Below are 22,858 nucleotides of genomic sequence, written 5' to 3'. Positions count from 1 at the left end.
TGGGAGTAAATGTCAGCTCTGTGAGGTGAAGCTGCAGTTAATTCTGTATGTCTGACAGAGCAGCGGTGAGATGCAGCTGATCTCGAGTCTGATCTCTGCGCTCCTCTGTGTGGGTGTGGATGTATGTGGAGTGTATGTTCGTCCTGCTGATGCTTTGAGCTGCTTCAGGCGTGTCTGATGGGAACGGAGAATCCTCCAAGACTACAGCTGATTTTCCTGCTCATCATTTATCCTTTAACACCAGCAGGCTTTACACTTGCTTTGAGCGTCAAGAGGAGTTCAGAGCCTATAGAATAAAAAGTTTTTAGTTCCCATGATGCCACAGAACAGATATATGCAGTCACTTTTTATTTTAAAGCGGAGCTATCATGCAGAAATCACTTTTATAAGGGGTTTAAACCCAGTTGTGTGTCAGCAGTGTGTGAATATCTCCAGCCTCTGATGGTCAACATGAATGAATTGTGTCTGTTCTAATCAGACTTGATGAATGAAGCACTGTGATTGACATTCTCTCTTTCTACGTGTCATCAGAGGGGGAAAGCCCCGCCCACTAGTGCCCATCTCTCTCTCATTAGCATAAACAGCAGCCCTAAGTGAGAAGCAGCCGTCTGTCCATAGGCATTTTAGAATGATAGCGATCCGCGTCCACACTGACGTTTCACCCAGTTTCTGAGGCGTTTCTGAACAACTCTGCGTCTCACACCGCTAAATACACACATCACGTGACCACAAACACGCTCTGCATGCACTGCAGCGTGCTTTGAGCACATCCACCCATATGAGAGCTGTGCACGTCGGACTGTTCATCAAGAATCTACTGCTGGATCTAATCTCTCTATATTTGTTAAACGTGATATATAATTCATCTTGTCGTCTAAATCTAACAACATATTCCCGACTTTGAATGTATTACTTGTTCTCAGGTAACGTGTTCTGACTGAGCGCAAGTATAAGTTAGGTTAATATATTAATTAAAGGTGCAGTAGGTGATCTGCCAAAATGCTAACCGCTTAGCATATTATCTTTGGACGGCGGGGAGGGACTGTGATTCAAAGCCACACCCCCTGAAATCACAAGCGCGCGCACCGCGTCACAACAGCCGACAGACAACCCACTAGTTCATGTCATTCGCCAGTTAGTTAGTGCCAGCGCCGTGCAGGAATTACATTAATAACTTTGCCACACTTTCATGCTATTTCAGAGCGGATATTCAGAGTAGCGGTGAACAGTACAGGAAGGCTGTCATTGTTCAGAAATGACCCAATGTGAATATAAAAGCAACTTCAGCTCAGTAAAGCAGGCTAGGCGGAATAGCGCTATTTACTGATGTTTTGTTGTTAAACTAAATATAAATCTACATTATAGATGCTGTCAAAGAACCTTATGAAACTGAAAATAATCACATCAATCTTTCACCGGGAGATTTCAGTGGCTGAACAACACGTCTGTGCATACAAGTCATTCATAACAACACAATCTAACATAAAATAGTTTCACAACAGAACATTAACGTTACCTGTCTAACAGTGATACTTCAGCCATGGTGTCGTCCTTCCAGCGTGCTAAAGTAACTCCAATACTGATTCAGGTTTTTAAAAGTTTCAATTCAGCTTTTGATTTCTCCCGGTCCGTCTTGTGACCGCGTGGCCGCTTTAAGAGCGAATTATACCCGCGCCTGGCTTTACAGTAATCGGCCCGAGCTCGGCTGTCCTTCGGCACCTCCGGCTCTGACTCAGCATCTGCGAGCGGCCTGCAGCTCCCTCATAGCGCATGCGTTTGTGATGCAGACGGGCACGCGCTAATGGCGGATCTGCGTGAACACATGCACAGAAGTCGAAATCTACATTTGCTGACAGACAGTCTGACCTGCCTATCGGAATTAAGGGAGATGACGGTCCGACAATATTTAATTGAATGAACATTTTTTAGTTTTATGCTTTACCCAGAATATAAAAATACATATAAACACATTTAGATCATTTACTGCCATCATTACTATTGGACTGTGAAGAGACTTTCAACCAGCACAACAACACATGCTTCTGAAGACAATCACCTACTGCACCTTTAATGTAATTGCGGACACTGATTCTGCACATCTGACTGACTGCTTGCCGTTATTTCCTATATTGTGTAAACTTATTGTACGTTATACTTTTATAATGGCCATTATTAATAATTAAATCTGATATTCAGCAGTAGAGAGGATAAGTTTCGTGTTTTTCAGTAAAAATGAAAGGAGGCAGTAATGTTATAGGCTCCGTTTTGTTATTAATATGTATACAGTGAAGATGAGCTTATATAACGACGCCTCAACATTCTGCTGTCTATTAAGTTGCTAATATCAAAATTAAAATAGCAGTTCCTCATTTCATGTTTTCATTTTATTGTTAAGATACAGCGTAGCCAGGATGATGTAAATAAGCTTATAAAGTACACTGCTCCCTTTGAAGATTTACCCGACGTGTCCTCGAGAGTTTATTTTCAATAGCAAACTTGTGAAGTCTGAACTTACAATGAAAACGGCCTCTCCAGCGTTTCTAAAACGCTCTGGGAATTTTTTTTACCCTATATTGAAATGAGTTAATCCTAACAAAACATTAATTCCAATGAGCTATTTAAGACTATTTAAGGCAATACATATAAAGCTTGAAAACAAAAATGACTGTTTACCCGCTTTGTCTTAAATTTACGTGTTGGTGCAACACAATCTCACGGCAATTCGTAAATTTTTCATTTAGTGGCTAATTCGTACAAATTAGCCACCTAAACGAGCACATGTCACTCCGCTGCTACTCCGTTTGCACTGGCTGCCAGTTGCTGCTCGCATCAAATTCAAAGCTCTGATGTTTGCCTACAAAGTGACTTCTGGCTTTGCTCCTTCTTATCTGCTCTCGCTTCTGCAGATGTATGTGCCCTCCAGAAACTTGCGTTCTGTGAATGAACGTCGCCTCGTGGTTCCATCCCAAAGGGGGAAGAAATCACTTTCGCGAACTCTCACGCTCAATCTGCCCAGTTGGTGGAATGAACTCCCTAACTGCATCAGAACAGCAGAGTCACTCACTACTTTCAAGAAACGACTAAAAACTCAACTATTTAGTCTCCACTTCACTTCCTAATCTGCAATTGCCTCTCTGAATATCAAACTAACTGTACAAAAAAAAAAAAATACTAATACTACTAATACTTCCCTTCTTAGACTTTACAGACCTGAAACTTGCTTATAGCACTTATTCATTGTTGCTCTTGGTTGTGTAAATTGCTTCCTTGTTCTCATTTGTAAGTCGCTTTGGATAAAAAGCGTCTGCTAAATGACTAAATGTAAATGTAAATGCAAATTCGTACGATCTAATTCGTACATTTTAGTACGATTTGCTTATCCCCCAATGACGGTTGGCTTTAGGGGTGGGGTAAGGTGCCACGCCTCCTTTTTAAAATCGTACAATTTCTTACGACTGAACTCGTACGAATTCGTACGAATTAGCCACTAAACTGCCAAAACGTAAAATACTTACGTTTTCTCGTGAGATCAGGCTGGTTGGTGTGTGTGTTTGTTATGGGTATGAAATGTGCATCGTTTATATGCTTTGAGTTTAAAAAGGATAAACCAACAGGAGAAGAAATTGTTTTTATATTATAAATAACCGTAATATGACAGTGAATGGTAGTGAGTTAATAAAGTAATATCGTCTGTCTGTATTTGGCTCTACATTTACAGAGATTTCTGCTCTGCTCATTAACATCTTGATAAGGAAGTTAATCAGCTCTGCAGATGAAAGATCGAATCTAATAGACATCAGATCTGGATTTGATCATATCACGCATAAATTACCTGACAAACCATCTGTAAATGCAGACCAGAAGAGTGTGTGTGCGTGTCAATGAGCCTCGCTGTAATGATCCTGACGCTGGAGATATCCAATATGACTTTATTACATTTTTCATATTTTGATCAGCAACTGCATTGATGGATGAGGAGAAGAGACGTGTGTTTAATCAGTCTGTGTGTTTAGACGGAGTCCAGTGCAGGGGGCTGCTTAGGGTTTGTGACAATTAGTTTTAAACACATTAGTTTTAATAACTCATCTCTAATAACTGATTCATTTTCTCTCTCTCATAATGACAGCACATAACATCAGACTAGATATTCTTCAAGACACTAGTGTTCAGCTTAAAGTGACATTTAAAGGTTTTACTAGGGTAATTAGGGTAAAGTTAGGGTAATTAGGCAAGCTATTGTATAACAGTGGTTTGTTCTGCAGAAAATTAAAAACTAATATTGCTTAAAGGGGCTAATAATATTGACCTTAAAATGGCTTTAAAACAATTAAAAACTGCTTTTATTCTAGCCGAAATAAAACAACAACAACAAAGACTTTCTCCAGAAGAACAAATATTATACTGTGGAAAATTCCTGAATCTGCTAAAAATAATTTCATATAATTTTATAATAATTTAATTTTAAATATTTTCCAAATAATAAATTTAGCCATGCTTAGGCGGGCTAATAATTTTGCACTCAACTGTAGGAATAAACATGAATAAAATAACAAAGCAGTGGGGCTGTACCTAAAGTTTCCTTATAACAGCATTAAAGGTTCATATTATTACCTAAAAACCACTATAAATGGGCTGCCTTATTGACAGCTTTTATATCTTTAATTCTGTGGGGTGCACCATTTAGCGACATAAAAATATATATTTAAAAATGTATTTATTTTGGCAGCTTGGTGGCTCAGTGGTTGCACTGTGACCTCATAGCAAGAAGGTCGCTGGTTCAAGCTCCGACTGGGTCAGTTGGTGTTTCTGTGTGGAGTTTGCATGTTCTCCCTGTGTTGGTTAAGGTTTTCTTCGGGTGCTCCGGTTTCCCAAACAGTCCAAACACATGCGCTATAGGGGAATTGATGAACGAAATTGGCTGTAGTGTATGAGTGTGTGTGTGAATGAGTGTGTATGGGTGTTTCCTAGTACTGGGTTACAGCTGGAAGGGCATCCGCTGTGTAAAACATATGCTGGAATAGTTAGCAGTTCATGCCGCTGTGGGACCCCTGATTAATAAAGGGACTAAGCAGAAAAAATTCATTAATAAAAAAGGAAAATTAATGAAATTGTTAATTTTACTTCTAGTTTAAGTTAAATAATTTAATCTTCTCAGGCATCAAGTCATTTTATTCTCTAGTCAGATTAACTGCCAACAGGAATCCTCCACTCACTCTAAAATTGTTTCCAAAGATAGAAAACTAAATACTGCAAGCTCAGCATTTTCCAGTATCACGAGGCTCCGCATAATCATCTGAAAGAGCCTGGAATAAACCACAGGCTCTGAGTCAACAGAAATATGAATTATTATTATTATTATAAATGTCTCTGCAGTCCTGGAGATGAAGCTCATTCAAGAGAAATCAGCTATAATAACTGAATTTATTTATTTTTAATGCACAATAAAACATGATTTATGAAAAGGAAATAAGAAGAGTTATGTTAATACTCACGCACATACATATCTAGATAGATGGATGATAGAGTAACAGACAGATATCTGTTTGTGTCTGTATCTCTCTATCTGTCCGTCGCTCGGTCGGTTGGTCGCTCGGTCGGTCGGACTGTCTGTCTGTCTGTCTGTCTGTCTGTCTGTCTGTCTGTCTGTCTGTCTGTCTATCTATCTATCTATCTATCTATCTTTCTATGTTTATCTGTCTGTCTGTCCATCCGTCCGTCCGTCTGTCTGTCCATCCGTCAGTATGTCTGTCTGTCTATCTATCTATCTATCTGTCTGTCTGTCTGTCCGTCCGTCTGTCCGTCCGTCCGTCCGTCCGTCCGTCCGTCCGTCCGTCCGTCCGTCCGTCCGTCCGTCCGTCCGTCCGTCCGTCCGTCCGTCCGTCCGTCCGTCCGTCCGTCCGTCCGTCCGTCTATCTATCTATCTATCTATCTATCTATCTATCTATCTATCTATCTGTCTATCTGTCTATCTGTCCGTCCGTCCATTTATCTATCTATCTATCTATCTATCTATCTATCTATCTATCTATCTATCTATCTATCTATCTATCTATCTATCTATCTATCTATCTATCTATCTATCTATCTATCTATCTATCTATCTGTCTGTCCGTCCGTCTGTCCATTTATCTATCTGTCTATCTATCTGTCTATCTATCTATCTATCTATCTATCTGTCTATCTATCTATCTATCTATCTATCTATCTATCTATCTATCTATCTATCTATCTATCTATCTATCTATCTATCTATCTATCTATCTATCTATCTATCTATCTATCTATCTATCTATCTGTCTATCTATCTATCTATCTGTCCGTCCGTCCATTTATCTATCTATCTATCTATCTATCTATCTATCTATCTATCTATCTATCTATCTATCTATCTATCTATCTATCTATCTATCTATCTATCTATCTATCTATCTATCTATCTATCTATCTATCTATCTATCTATCTATCTATCTATCTATCTGTCCGTCCGTCCATTTATCTATCTATCTATCTATCTATCTATCTATCTATCTATCTATCTATCTATCTATCTATCTATCTATCTATCTATCTATCTATCTATCTATCTATCTATCTATCTATCTATCTATCTGTCTGTCCGTCCGTCTGTCCATTTATCTATCTGTCTATCTATCTGTCTATCTATCTATCTATCTATCTATCTGTCTATCTATCTATCTATCTATCTATCTATCTATCTATCTATCTATCTATCTATCTATCTATCTATCTATCTATCTATCTATCTATCTATCTATCTATCTATCTATCTATCTATCTGTCTATCTATCTATCTATCTGTCCGTCCGTCCATTTATCTATCTATCTATCTATCTATCTATCTATCTATCTATCTATCTATCTATCTATCTATCTATCTATCTATCTATCTATCTATCTATCTATCTATCTATCTATCTATCTATCTATCTATCTATCTATCCATCTATCTTGTGATATCCATGTCTATCTATGTCATGATATAGTGATTTATATGGATAAATCTGTTCTCCTTCACTCTTCTCCTGGTCTATCTCTGTTCCTCCTGATGCTGTGATGTGACTGTGTGACAGTGACTGATGTATAATTCAGCCGCTTTGACCCTCGACGCCTCCTGAGACCCGCGGAGCTTTGAACCATAGCTTCGCTTTCGTTTCGCTGATCAGCCGCTGTTCATGGTTCAACTCAAGGACGAGTAGAGGACGTTCTTCATCCTCCCTCCATTAGACACAGATGCACTGTAAAAATACCATGCTTTTATTTATTTATTTATTAAACTAATACAGAAACAGCAGGGGAGTTTTACAGAAAAATAGAAACAAATATTATTCCAACCCTTCGCCATAAACAAATGAAATTACAATTACACGAAAAAAAGGGAAATACATAAAAAACAAAAAAATAAAATGCAGTGTTATTGTCCATTATGTATGAAATATATTGGATTAGAAATAACCCATGAACAAGCACACATGCACATCAACAGACAAAAATCATCAATTTAATCCACAGATACTCATAAAATATGCTTAATTAAATTCATTTTGCAATAGAAAAACCCCAAGGCTTAGATTGACGCCTGGAGAAGCACTCAAATGCTCAGAGAAAATACAATAATAAATAGGTCTCATGTCTCAGAAACGGGTACTGGAATTGCCATTTATTATAAACCTAATGTTTTTTGTCTCCAAGTGAAGGTTTTAATTAAATTACAATCTAATTAACGCTAGTAGTCATTTAAACTTTAATCATTTAAACTGGCTGATCACACTGAACACACTTTTTGAGAAGAGAGGCACCTTTTCTGAATGGTTTTCTAATGTTTGTGTGTGTTTTGCACAATAACTTTGCACCCTGCGTGTCTCACGTTTTTGCTGTTTCATTATGTGTCTCCAGGTCGAAAAGTACACTTGCATGCTTTTTCCACTCATTCTCCAATCAAATGAAAGCAGGAGTTTCCATTGAGTGACAGCAGTGGAGGAGAGACTAGTTTGGAGTTCACTGTTTGGAGTTATCTACAGCTATATTACTTCACAAGTCATGATTATTACAATATTATTAAATATTAAAGTTATCAAATATCAATAGCAGCACTCTCACACAATACACAGCTGATTCAGTGGTTGCCTAGCAACATAAAACGTGCAGAACACTGAAAAACATGTTTGATTGATCAGCCCCTTATACTATAGTGCTGTGTTGAATGCTAGATTCTGATTGGCTGATGAGCATTCTGAGGTGAACTGTTATTTTCAGATAAACGCACAGCTAAAGTAGTTCCGGCAGGTACTGAGCGCATTACAGCTCCAAATCATTTATTCCTTCATTTTCCTTCACTTTAGTCCCTTTATTAATCAGCGGTCACCACAGTGGAATGAACCACCAAATATTCCAGTATTAGTTTTACGCAGTGGATGCCCTTCCAGCCGCAACCTAGAGCTGGAAAACACCCATACACACTCATTCAGACACACACTCATACACATTCATTCATTCATTCATTCATTCATTCATTTTCTTTTCAGCTTAGTGCCTTTATTAATCCAGGATCGCCACAGCGAAATGAACTGCCAACTTTTCCAGCATGTTTTTACTCAGCGGATGCCCTTCCAGCCGCAACCCGTCTCTGGGAAACATCCACTCACTCTCATTCACACACACACTCATTCACTACGGACAATTTAGCCTACCCAATTCACCTGTAGCACATGTGTTTGGACTGTGGGGGAAACTCACACCAACACGGGGACAACATGCAAACTCCACACAGAAACACCAACTGACCTAGCGGGGACTCGAACCAGCAACCTTCTTGCTGTGAGGCCACAGTTCTAACCACTGTGCTACAGTGCTGCCCCCGCTCCATATCACTCCGCTGAATGATTCGAGTTATTTCACAGCTACAACAGTCAAAAGTCACATCAAAACACAACAGGAGGAGGAGGAGGAGGAGATAATACAACATCTCAACAGTGTAATAAAAGTACAATAACATAAAGTCTCTATATCTGACATATGAATATGCAAACAAATATACAAATATGATAAATAATTAGCATAATGATAAACAAAAGCATGACAAGAAACATATACACATTTTGTTACCTTACATGGTTCTTTGCCTTGATGTTAGGGCTAAAACATCATGTTAAACCTTTTGATTTATTGTTTTAGTTCAGTGTGTATGCTGTTTTTTGCGAGTTGGCTAATGATGATTAGTGTCCCCGTGGGCCGGTTAACCTCCTCTGACTGAGTAAATGATCACCTCTGGACAGCCGCTCACTCTTTCTGACGCGGCTCTTTGTTTAGCGGCTGATTATTGACTGCAAATTATACAGCGTGAAGCGCGGATGCTATTTCAGAGCGCTCTAAACGCCTCTATAAACACTGGGAGTCAAGTGTGCTTAAGAGAGACGGGCTAATTAAACACGCCTCGACACCTGCGGCCACACACAGCTCACATCTATATTTACCCCACTGATATTAACACACACTTTTACCCACATGCTGTTAGCACTTTTCCTGGGAGTAGAGGAAAGCATGGCTTTAAATTGCTAATACTGTACTAATTCATACATGTTATGAGTCCACTGATTGAAAGTTAGTGTGATATAGGGCTGGGCGATTAAGCAAAAAAAAAAAAAAAATCTTTTTTTTTTGCTAAAGTTTGACCGATTTCGATTTTAATTTTGATTTTTTTTTTTTTTTATTGTGTAACTTTTTTTTTTTATTGTGTAACTAGTCTTCTCAAAAGATTACAACAACATGACTGAAAGTAACTTGAAAAACCATCTGGTTAAGGAACATTGTATTTTTAAAGGTTCAGGACACCCCGGAGAACTTTTTTTTTTATATTAACAGATGTGTGTGTGTTGAGCATCAGATAAGACAATGTTAGCACCTGTCAGCTTTAACTGTGGGGAAAACTGGGTCATTTTGAGCTTTTGTCAGCTAATTTCAGCTTCCGGGTTTAAAATGATTTTTGGGGCGGAATCAAAATCGGCGACGTAGCGCAGAACTGCAAGTGCAATGATGACGCGTCGGTTTCTCATTATTATTCATAGCGGAGTTTCCTTATCCTATGAGAAGAACCGGCTGCTTAATTATTCATGAGACCGGCCAGACCAGGCAGTGTCAAGCCCGAGCTGAGAGACACGGAAACCACGGCACAGTATTTAGCCGTTCATGAAGGCTCATATGTGTTTGTGTCCATGATCCACAGGGTTTGTTGCATGTTTTCCCCCGCGATCTTGTCAGGGCCGGTCATACAGCAAAGCTGTGTGCGTACTGCTAGCATTTTTGTCGGGAGAGCAGGACGAGAATTAGAGAATGGCGGACGCAGTCTTTTATCAGGAGTTCATTCACGTTCAGACACATCGCTGTGCTGCTGTGTTTGCCTAAATCCTCCAGATTACCAGCAGGGCTAATGGTTAAACTAGACAGGTCAGGAGAGTCTGCTGGATACGGGGATTGAGGGAGAATCCTCATTTATAGTGTTTACATGAACACACTTATCTTTATAATGATATAAATTGTGGTTGTGTGTATATGAAATTACGAATAACAAATGTAGCAGGGGATTAAATCACTGTTCATTTCTTTGCATTTTAACTTTGTGAACTATAAACTCATGCATCTCCTCACGGTTTGTCTCATTTTGTGAGCTAGCTTCGTTCGCTCACGTTCTCCCCTGCTGGCCACGCCCACTCCTGCCCGATGCTCGCGGAGCTCCGCCCATTAATCATGCATCTTTTGAAAAAATTCTGAGGTAGACTTTAACCGAAAGTGGGGGGTGTCATGGCCCTTTAATGGACATGTAAAAAAAATCGGTCAAGGTGTAAATAAATGTAAAACAAATTCACGAGTTAAATAGCGTTGCTGAAGATTTGAATAAGAAATATTTGTGTAAATATTGCAGTTGCAGGAATACAGAGGGATTTTTTGCAAGTTTTGCTGAGCCTAGGAAAGATTGGCTGTCAGCTCGGCTTTGACTTTGTCTTCTGATTGAATGTCAGGTTGTAAAGCTGCTGCCTTTTTCTTAAAAAGATACAGTGGAAGTAAAGGACTGAACATGGAAACTGTAAAGCCTAATTTAACCCAATGTGTGAAGTTGTGGACGTATAGCAGGAGCAAAGTACCAAATGTGTGTCTAATATAAAATAATATATTTAATCTATTTTTCTTTTTCCCCCTTTTAAATATCGATCATTTGATGCGCTTTGCTCCACTCTCTGTATTATGCTGCCTGATCTGTCTGGTTTTCAGCTAGGTCCGCTAAATGACGTCATGGTGGCGGCTACTTTCATTTTCACTGCTACAGTCCCTCACCTCTGCTCGTGTTCAAACCAAAGGATCGGCGCGTTTTTTCACATGGCAGGGTATTACGTCCTTCATACATGTTGAGATCGAGTTTATCGACTTGATGAAGGAATGTCTTGACAATCCACACAGACGTGCAACACGTAAAATCCTACATGACTTCACGCTTTAACAGGCAGTCAAGCAGGTCGTACACCAGAAGCGCTGCGACACGGCGCGCACATGACAGTTTAAACTATCACACACCAGATGCGCACATTCACATAATATTTAACATGAAACTAATCATATGGCGCTCTGTGGCGTGGCTGAAATATGAACTGTTTCTTGAATCGTGGCTGGGCGGCGCCGGTGTGTGTATAGAAACCTGTTTAGAATTCTAAACTCCGAGAGGCGCTTCTGGTGTGCTTCCTGCTTCATACAGAGAGTGAACCAAAGTGCATTGGTGCCATTATAATGTATTAAATATATATATATTTTTTTAAAAATCGCGATTTCTCGATTTGATTCAAAATTAAATCGTCTTAAAACATAAATTCGAATTAATAAAAAAAAAAACGGAAAAATCGCCCAGCCCTAGTGTGATAGTGTGTGTAATATATAAAGAAATACTGACAACAGTGTATGGAGTTTCCTCCTGTGAATTTCTTTTTAAATATTTTCTAAATGATGTTGAACAGATTCAGGAACTTTTTACTGTATTTCCTATAATATTTTTTCTTCTGGAGAAAGTCTTATTTGTTTTATTTATTAAAAAGCAGTTTTTAATAGTTTTAAAGCCATTTTAAGGTTAATATTATTAGCTCCCTTAAGCTATATTTGTTTTGCATTGCCTCCAGAACAAACCACTGTTATACAATGACTTGCCTAATTACCCTAACTTTACCCTAATTACCCTAGTGAAGCCTTTACATGTCACTTTAGGCTGAATATTAGTGTCTTGAAGAATATCTAGTCTAATGTTATGTGCTGAACAGAAATCTACAGGAGGGCTTCAACTGTATATAAGCACACTCTTAAAATGCTGGGTCGTCTTCTTAAAGAGTGATGCTGATGTGTGTGTTTTGTGTGCAGGTCTGGCAAGAGCAAAGTCCGTCCCCAGCCACACGTACTCTAATGAGGTGGTGACGCTGTGGTATCGTCCTCCAGATGTGCTGCTCGGCTCGACAGACTACTCCACCTGTCTGGACATGTGGTGAGACACCTATCAGACATCTATATATGTGCCTATTTTGTCCTAAACGCACGTACAAACTTCTTATTACACACACAGGGATGTACAGCAGTACACAAATATCTTTAAATCTGAAAAATTAAAAGATTAACATGTAAAGCTTTGTATTATTGTCTACATAAATATAAAAACTGCTCCTCCTTACATCCCTTCTTCACATTGGGGGGCTTTGGTGGAATCCGGCTCCATTGTTGTTGGATTATTCATGACAATTAAAATTTGTCGATCAATCAGAAAACATACACCCCTAACAATATGCCTAATGGAAATGCTTTTGCTAGTTTGTAGCCGATAGCTGATGTGTTTGTATTTGCGTGCATGGTTTTGTGCATGCATGTGTGTGGTCACAATTGAGTGTGTGTGTGTGTGTGTGCTGGACCAGCTCGTCTCAGTTCAGCAGACCTTTCACACTGCTGCAGATGAGCTGAATGCCACTCAAATGTCACACAAATGTCATGTAATCTCAGTTAGACACCCTTCAGATTGATAGTGAAAACCACACAGTTATTGAGTTTAAATGATATCCTGAAATATGATATAAATTGCATTCTGCCGGGGAAGAAATCCTTAATAAGGGTGAAATTATGTGCTGCTGTTCCCGTCTGGTGTCACTGAACATGCAGGAATAATAATCAGTAATGTTCTGCAACTTGACATGGATATAGTGCCAGATCAGATCTGTCATATAGCAACATTTACATACGGAATTAAAATCATAAATCATATTGGAATAAGGTAAGAGTTAAACCTTAAATGAAACCTGAGAATCCTGCAGTGCATAACAACCTGGACAACTCGGTTAAATGTAAATCATCCTGAATAAATGCACATCATATTGTTGATTTAACTCTGATTGCTGTATTGCAAGACCTCTAAAATGTTATAGTTGACATATAAACAGGAATAAAACTATATAGTTTGGTGTACATCATCAGTATGTAGACAGAAATACAACATAAAGTTTGGTGCATATCATCAAAATAAACACAGTAATAAACATGTAATTTTTGGTGTCGTCATTGAAATATAGATGGAAAACAACCGTAAAGTTTGCCGTTCGTCACTCAAATATAAATTGGAATATGACTGTAAACTTTGGTGTACATTTGCATTGTTAATAGAAATTAAATAGTTAAGTTTGTCCAACGCCATCAAATTAAAAATGGGAATAATACCGTAAAGTTTGGCATACATCATTGAAATATAAATGGGAATAAAACAGTCAAATTTGGTGAATATTATTGAAATAGAAATAAAATAGGAATGTTTGGCGTATGTCATTGAAATATATATTAAAGTAAAGCATTAAAGTTTGGCGTACATTATCAAATATAGATGGAAATATAACCATAAAGTTTGGCGATTATCATCAAAATATTGGGAATACAATCGCAAAGTATGTCATTAAAATATAAATGGGAAAATATAGGTAACGTTTGGTGTACATCATCGAAATATAAACGGGAATATATAGGTAAAGTTTGGTGTACATCATCAAAATATAAATGGGAATATATAGGTAAAGTTTGGTGTACATCATCGAAATATAAATGGGAATATATAGGTAAAGTTTGGTGTACATCATCAAAATATAAATGGGAATATATAGGTAAAGTTTGGTGTACATCATCGAAATATAAATGGGAATATATAGGTAAAGTTTGCCATTTTTCATCAAAATATAAATGAAATTAAAACACACTAAGTTTTGATGTATGTCATCGAAATGTAACTGAAATGTAACTGTGAAGTTTGACATAAATCATTGAAATATAGATGCCTATACAACTGTAAAGTTTGGCAAATATTATTGAAACATACATTTATATATAAAATAGCAAAGTTTGGTGTACATCATCAAAATATAAATGGGAATAAAACTGTTAAGTTTCCCGTATGTCATTCATTCATTCATTTTCTTGAGTCCCTTTATTAATCTGGGGTTGCCACAGCGGAATGAACCGCCAATTTATCCAGCATATATTTTACACAGCTAATGCCCTTCCAGCTGCAACCCATCACTGGGAAACATCCATACACACCCATTCACACACATACACTACAGACAATAGCCTACCCAATTCACCTGTACCACATGTTTTTGGACTTTGTGGGGGAAACCAGAGCACCCGGAGAAAACCCACGCCAACAAGGGGAGAACATGCAAACTTCACACAGAAACGCCAACTGACGCTGTGGAGGCTCGAACCAGCGACCTTCTTGCTATGAGGCGATTGTGCTACCCACTGTGCCACTGTGATGCCCTGTCGTATGTCATCAAAATCTAAATGGGAATAAAACCATTAACCACATCATTGAATATTAATATAAATAAAATTGTAAGGTTTGGTGTACGTCATGTAAATATAAGTGATACTCTATATTATATCATGAATAAATGCACATGATAAATTTGATTTAACTGATTTTTCTATTGCGACTGTCTGAAACGTTATGGTTATATATGTAAATACTCCAGACTACATGTGTTTGTGCTGGATGTTTTCCTACAGTCAGGATGAGGATTAGCAGGACGGCTCGTCTATAATCTGACGTTTATCAGAGTCCTGCCAGTCAGAGGAGTGTAGAAACGGTCAGATTTTCACCAGTGGCTGCTTGAGTTTTGTGTCTCTCTGCTGTTTGCATGTTTTCGTGACTCTTAATGTCAGAGAAAGACATTTGTGTCTGTGTGTGTGTGTGTGTGTGTGTGTGTGTGTGTGTGTGTGTGTGTGTGTGTGTGTGTGTGTGTGTGTGTGTGTGTGTGTGTGTGTGTGTGTGTGTGTGTATGTTTGTGTGTGTGTGTGTGTGTGTGTGTTCGCTGGACTGGAAAAGTGTCAGGAAACAATGGTCGGCTGGGGAATAAAGGCCACACGCTCACTGTCTGTCAGGATATTATAGCTGTGCATTCAGATATATACTGTATATATATAAAAGCTCAGAGAATTGGTTCATTCTGTGTGAGCAGAGGAGTGCAATGATGTAGTCACGCATTATACATTATTAAAGAATGGCTGATGAATCTCATGATATTGTATCATTTAATGATATGCGCATGGTATTTGCATATTCAAATTGGTAAATGCTTATGCAAATTGACTTTAAGGTGCACATATGGATTTGAACTCATGAGCTTAGTCTTTTCTTTCTTTCTTTCTTTCATCTTTTTTTCTTTCTTTCTTTCTTTCTTTTGTCTTTCTTTCTTTCTTTCTTTCTTTCTTTCTTTCTTTCTTTCTTTCCTTCATAACTCCATCAGAGAGCCATAAATATACTGTAAATGTGTTGTTGAGTGATTGTGAAACGAGCCTTTAATAGATGCACTTCACATTCTTATTTATTTCATCTCAAATGATTTCAGCGGGCAGAAAAAGGTGAAAAATCTCAGATCAAAGACCTGATTCTGGACTCAGTTCATTTATACAGTAATACAGTACAGTAATAGAGTAATAAAGCTCTTGTGATATTTGTGCCTCGGGTGACGGTGTGTGCTGGTTGTTTTTCAGGGGTGTGGGCTGCATCTTTGTGGAAATGATCCAGGGCGTCGCTGCTTTCCCCGGAATGAAGGACATTCAGGATCAGCTGGAGAGGATCTTTCTGGTGAGCGTCTGCTTTTCTCTGCTTTTCTGCAGTGCTTCTGGTTTCTGAATGAAGAGAATAAATGCTGCATTAATACAAAGATATTTCCTGATAGATGTACAGTATCTACAGTACACTGATGTTACTGACCCATGTGATCATTCAAATTTTTTTCTTCTTTTTAAATTATTTTCCAAATGATGTTCAACAGAGCAAGGACATTTTCACTGTACGTCTGATAATATTTTTTCTTCTGGAGAAAGTCTTATTTGTTTTATTTTGACTAGATTAAAAGCAGTTTTTAATTTTTTTAAACACGATTTTAGGGTCAAAATTATTAGCCCCTTTAAGCTATATTTTTTTTTCTCAATAATCTACAGAACAAACCCTTGTTATACAATTACTTGCCTAATTACCCTAACCTGCCTAGTTAACCTAATTAACCTAGTGAAGCCTTTAAATGTCACTTTAAGCTGTATAGAAGTGTCTTGAAGAATATCTAGTAAAATATTATTTACTGTCATCATGACAAAGAGAAAATAAATCCATTACTATCAATGAGTTTTTAAAACTATTATGTTTAGAAATGTGTTAAAAATATTTGCTCTCCGTTAAACAGAAATTGGGGAAAAAATAAACAAGCGGTCTAAAAATTCAGGGGTGCTAATAATTCTGACTTCAACTGTATATATATATATATACACACACACACACACACACACACACACTAAAGGCCAAATTTCTATATTTGCCTGCATGTGAAATCTTATTTTTCCCCTCAATTATATCGTAAGTACTGTTTAAAAAAGAGATTTTTTGTTCAGCACTTTTAAAATTTTTTTAGTTTTAACACTGCGGGAAAAAAAATAAACATAGTTTTTGTTTTGTTTTTTGCCCAAATATCAAAAAATTCCTAAATCACGAAGTATTTTCTGAACAATTATAATTGTCAATTATAATTCATTTACTTCTAGACAATTGTTTATTTTCAGAAATAATAAGTCAAGATTTTTGCCTTAAAAAAAGAGCAAAATAATATGCCAATGGGGTTGTTTTTGGTTGGAAATAAGATTATTTGGCTTGATAAAATACAACATAATTGGTATTTGTGGGATTAATAAAGTTTTTAAATTTATTTTTGAAAGCAAACAAGAAACTTCTATAACTTATAAAGAAATTTCTAATAACTCATTTATTAAATAACTAGTTTTAATGTCTTTGCCATAATGAAAGCAATATATACAGTACAAACACACACATACACACACTCACACTCACACACACACACACACACACACACACACACACACACACACACACACACACACAGTAGAAGTCAGTATTATTCGCCCCCCTTTAATTTTTATTTATTATTTTTTTTTAAATATTTCCCAAATTATGTTTTACAGAGCAAGAACATTTTCATAGTATGTCTGATAACATTTTTTCTTTTGGAGAAAGTTTTTTTTTGTTTTATTTTGACTAAAATAAAAGCAGTTTTTAAAGTTTACATTTTTTAAACACAATTTTTAGGACAAAATTAATAGCCCTTTTAAGCTATATTTTAAATAAGTAAAATAACGTCCAGTTGATGTCAAAAAGCACCTAAATTGTTTTGCATTTTGTGATTTTTTTTTTTTTTTTGTCCAGTTGAATAAAAATCTATTTTCCATTCATATATTAGCAAATATTTACGTAATATTTTAAATCATATGAAGACCATTTTCCATTCATATATTATTACTTTAGCATTTTTATATGTGTTTTTATGTCAATACATTCAGCTTAAAGTGCTATGTAAATGCTCGGGTTAATTAGGCAAGTCATTGGACAACAGTTGTTTGTTCAGTTCAATTCAAGTTTATTTAAATAGAGCTTTTTACAATGTAGATTGTGTCAAAGCAGCTTATTCTGTAGACAATCAACTAATTATATTGACCTTAGAATTAATTTAACTGCTTTCATTGCTGTCAAACTAAAAGAAACGAGACTTTCTACAGAAAAAAGCAGTGCTGTGACAAACATGCATTGCTCTAATAAACATCACTTGTGAAATATTGTAAAAAATGTCTCGTTTTGTCTTACACACATATTCCAGAGCCATGAGGTCATGCATATTACATCTCATGAATCCTGTAATCATCTCTACTGTCATTTCCCATAATGCCCCTCTCTGATAATTGAACCAGAGAGTAATGGTTAGACACACTGAATTCATATTCACCCTTGGAGTCAGGTAAATAATTCATACGGACAATTACAGAGATGAATAGAGCGGCGGCCCGGGGTTCATGGCTAATACAGACGCCCGAGGGCCACCAGGGTCAGCGGCCAATCACATTTACACAAGAGAAAGACAGAAGAGGGAAAACCAGCTATCGATCGAACCGCAGAGAAATCCAGCCGCCGCCGGCTCATATCACACCAGACAAAGACACATCTGAGACTCGTCTGCTTTGTGCAACAACACAAAATGCACATTATTATAGTTTAGCATTTTTTAATTACTTTTGGCTTCAACACACTCCAAATATGCAGAGCTGTTTTAACCCAGTAGTGTTAACCCCAAACCGTTTGGTCAAAGAGTCTCATTTAACTTGTAGAAAATAATGATGACAGCATTTATAGGTGTAGTGTTTATAATTGAGCTATAAATATCAGTTTAGGTGCGGCATGGTGGCTCAGTGGTTAGCACTCTGGCCTTACAACAAGAAGGTCGCTGGTTCAAGTCCCAGCTGGGTCAGTTTGTGTTTCTGTGTGGAGTTTGCATGTTCTCCCCGTGTTGGCGTGGGTTTCCTCCGGGTGCTCCAGTTTCCCCCACAGTCCAAACACATGCGCTATAGAGCAATAGATCAACTAAATTGGCCGTAGTGTGTGTGTGTGTGTGTGTGTGTGCACACGTGCTTGTGTGTATGGGTGTTTCCCAATACTAGGTTGAGGCTGGAAGGGCATCTGCTGTGTAAAACATATGCTGTAATAGTTGGCAGTTCATTCAGCTGTGGCAGCCACTGATAAATAAAAGGTCTAAGCTGAAGAAAATGAGTATCAGTTCAGGTTTAGTTTGTTTTATCCATCATGTCTTTTTACACCTGCTTGCAGTTTGCCGCAGGCTCATATGAGATCAGACCAGACAAAGACACGTCTGAGACTCCTCTGCTTTTTAGCAACAACAAAAAAAATGCACATATTATAGTTTTGCGTTTTTAAATTAGTTTTGCTTCAACACACTCCAAAAACGCTGAGCTGTCCTAACCCAATGCTGGGTCAATTTGGTTAAAAAAGTGATTTAACTTGAATGAAATAAATGATGACAGCATTTTAAAATGAGCTATAAATATCTTGTTTTATCCATCATGTCTTTTTAAACCCTCTTGCTGTTGAATTTGTGTGTTTTGGAACGAGTGCCACTTTCATTTCGGTTACATTTTAAATTTTATTGCAATGTTTTGAATTTAAATCACTTTGTTACTGTACATTACTGAATTTGTTACATAATTAATGTAACCTTTTTTAAATTTTAAACAGATGCCATTTGAAAATTAAAAGCAACATTTTTAAAATCTAAATTACTTTGTCACATTTTTTTGTATTAATTTCTCATTTAAATGTAACCATAGGGATATATTTACAATTCTGAAGGCTATGCCATCTCTATAATTGCAAAACATATTTGAACAAATAACAGCTATCAATTGAGCCATGCAGATGCAGTCATATCAGATCAAACAAAGACACATCTGAGAATCTTAAAACGTTATTATAGTTTTGCTTTTTAAAATTAGTTTTTGCTTCAATATTCTCCAAAACTTATTCTAACCCAATATTGTTAAATTGAACCGTTTGGTCAAAAGTGTCATTTAAATTGAATGAAAATAATGATGACCGCATTTATTAGTCTGCTATTTTAAAATGAGCTATAAATATGTTTGTTATATCCATCATGTCTTTTTTAACCTGTTTGCTGTTATTTTTGAGTGTGTTTCAGAATCAGTGATGCTTTCATTTCCATTACAATTTAAATGTATTTGCAACTTTTTAAATTGAAATGTCTTTGATGTGTTGCTGTACATTGTTGAATTTGTTACATTTAAAATTTAAATGTAACCATTTTGAAATTGTGAACACAGATGACTTTTGAAATTTAAAAGTAACATTTTAATATCTAAATTACTTTGTTAAATTTTTTAGTATTAATTTGAACTTTTCTCATTTAAATGTAACCATATGGAAATATATACAGATCTGAAGGCTATGCCATCAAATATGTTTCGCAATTATACAGAACAAAAAACAGCTGTCAATTGAGCCGTGCAGAGAAATCCACCGGCGGCTCATATCAGACCAAACAAAGACACATCTGAGAATCTTAAAACATTATTATAGTTTTGCATTTAAAATTAGTTTTTGCTTCAATACTCTCCAAAAATGGCCACTTTATATCGTATACAAATCAGGCAGTGAAGATCAGTGATTTTTTTTTAATAAAACAGACCTTAAATGTGCTGATTTTGTTACTGCATTCACTGGAAGCGCTTCAATCGTGTTACTGAAAATGAAAAGTCCTTCTGCATTTACCCTGCTGGGGCAGTTTTTTTGTTTCTCCCTGACCTTTCTGCGAGACATCTTTTTGAGTCCTCTGCAAATCTGAGTAGAAGTTGAGATGAGTTGTGTGTCCTCTGCTGAAGGTCTTGAGTGTTCAGAAGTTTGATCTGGATCTCCCGTCCTCCTCTAATGAGCTGCTGGCTGCTGTTTCATTTGGGCTGCTTGATAAATATGGAGGAGCGCAGGGCGTCTGGCAGCCCGTAACTGTTCACTGACACTGCCATTTTCATTCCTGCCTTGTTTTCCTGAGCGGCTGTCATATCAAACCCTTCTCTCTCAGATTATCCTTCATTACCGCTTTCCAAAGGCCAGAAAGCTTTACACTGCCAGAGAGCAAAGGAGCGGACAGAGAGTCTGACCTTCTCACTGACATTCTGAGAGATGGAGATAGAGAGATGGAGAGAGAGAATTGTATTTTAAGGACCAACTTTATTCCAAACAATCAATTTACATTACAAGCTGTACATTATACACTTCAGAGCAAGTAAAAGAGAAAATGATAATGTTCCTTTCCATCACAACACAAAAAATAGTTTTATAGCACCAGAACATTTATTCATTCATTCATTTACCTTCAGCTTAGTCTCCATTATAAAGGCCGCCACAGCGGAATGAACCACCAACTATTCCAGCATATGTTTTACACAGCGTATGCCCTTCCAGCTGCGACCCAGTACTGGGAAACACCCATACACACTCATTCACACGCACACTCATACACTACGGCCTATTTAGTCCATCAATTCCCCTATAGCGCATGTGTTTGGACTGTGGGGGAAACCGGAGCACCCGAAGGAAACCCACGCCAACACGGGGAGAACATGCAAACTCCACACAGAAATGACAACTGATCCAGCCGGGACTCAAACCAGTGACCTTCTTGCTGTGAGGCCACAGTGCAACACCACTGAGCCACCGTGCCGCTCCAGCACCAGAACATTTCAAGGATAATATATCATTGATCAGCTTATAGTACAAAAAAATCAGCCACAATCCTGGATTCATATAAGCTGTAAACAAACACACAACTTCCTGAGCAGATCTGTTATCCATTTTATTCTTTCTACATTTCAAATCAATAAAAAGCGTGTTAAAGTAATTTGTGAAGTTTATCATTAATAACAGAACACAAAACATTTCTAAACAATATGTGCTTTTATAAAACGTAACCCTTGTCTGCTGTTGAGTCGTTTTCATTCACTCTGAGCTGATTTAGAGTCTTTGGCCTCAGTTTTCTCCGTGTTTCAGCGAATGGAATGATTTTTATGTGACAAATCTTATTTTGACACATATTTTGGCAAATACTTTGAAAACTAAACAACATACACACAATAGCCCCTTTCACACAGTGATACCGGTAAATTTCTGGAAAATTTCCGGAACGACTTTACCGGTATATTCAAAAAAAGCGCTGTTCACACAGGCGAGGACGTTATGGAAATTTTCCGGAAAAGAGCATTCACACATCCATTCCAAAATACGGGTAAATTCTGACATCATTCACCACAAATGAGCTTTAAACGGCTGCGCTTGTATTTGTAAACATTTGACTACATTACAAACTCTGTGGATGATCAATATTGTGAACAACTTTCGCAGGATCACTTTCGCATGTCGAGATGTTCATAATATGTGCTTGTGCTGGCGCTCACAGGCACACGCAAAGCTTGAAGGTAAACAAACAACGGCTTATCATAAGCATCTCATCGATGAGTTTTTACACAGTTGGCATTAAGAAGAACATATAAACGTGATCTGACTAACTTCTAGCAGCTAAATGTGTCTGGAAAAATATTCAAAGGCTTTTATCCTCACAAACCGCGCGGACGTGAATGCGTCTTACTGTTGTGATTGGCTAAAGCAGACGTCTCACGTCAGCACGTTCTAGACGTGCACGCGCTTATTACGGCAATCTTCCTTCTGCATTCACACAGCGCAGCATTCCGGCAAATTACCGGTAATGTTACAACTTCTCTTTCCGGAAAATAGCCAGAACGAATTTACCGGTATTTTTAAAAAGGCCCTGTTCACACATACAAGCTTTCCGGAAAATTGCTGGCAATTTTCCGGAAAGGTCTGTATGTGTGAAAGGGGCTAAGGGCAGATTGACT

At 37.4% G+C, this 22,858-nt stretch overlaps 1 protein-coding gene across 4 annotated transcripts in view; it reads left to right on the top strand.

Moving 5' to 3' along the window:
• The window catches only part of cdk14 (cyclin dependent kinase 14), a 225,176-nt gene that overhangs the window by 122,614 nt on the left and 79,704 nt on the right, over positions 1–22,858 (top strand). For all 4 annotated transcript variants that reach the window (XM_073925266.1, XM_068214006.2, XM_068214005.2 and 1 more), the window contains 2 exon segments: positions 12,413–12,533; positions 16,073–16,166. In XM_073925266.1, coding sequence (XP_073781367.1) covers positions 12,413–12,533; positions 16,073–16,166 — 215 coding nt within the window.

Source organism: Danio rerio, chromosome 16 (genome assembly GCF_049306965.1).
Source record: "Danio rerio strain Tuebingen ecotype United States chromosome 16, GRCz12tu, whole genome shotgun sequence".
Classification (NCBI taxonomy): Eukaryota; Metazoa; Chordata; class Actinopteri; order Cypriniformes; family Danionidae; genus Danio; species Danio rerio.
The sequence above is the reverse complement of the archived record's forward strand: the minus strand, read 5'-3'. Positions and strand labels throughout refer to the sequence as shown.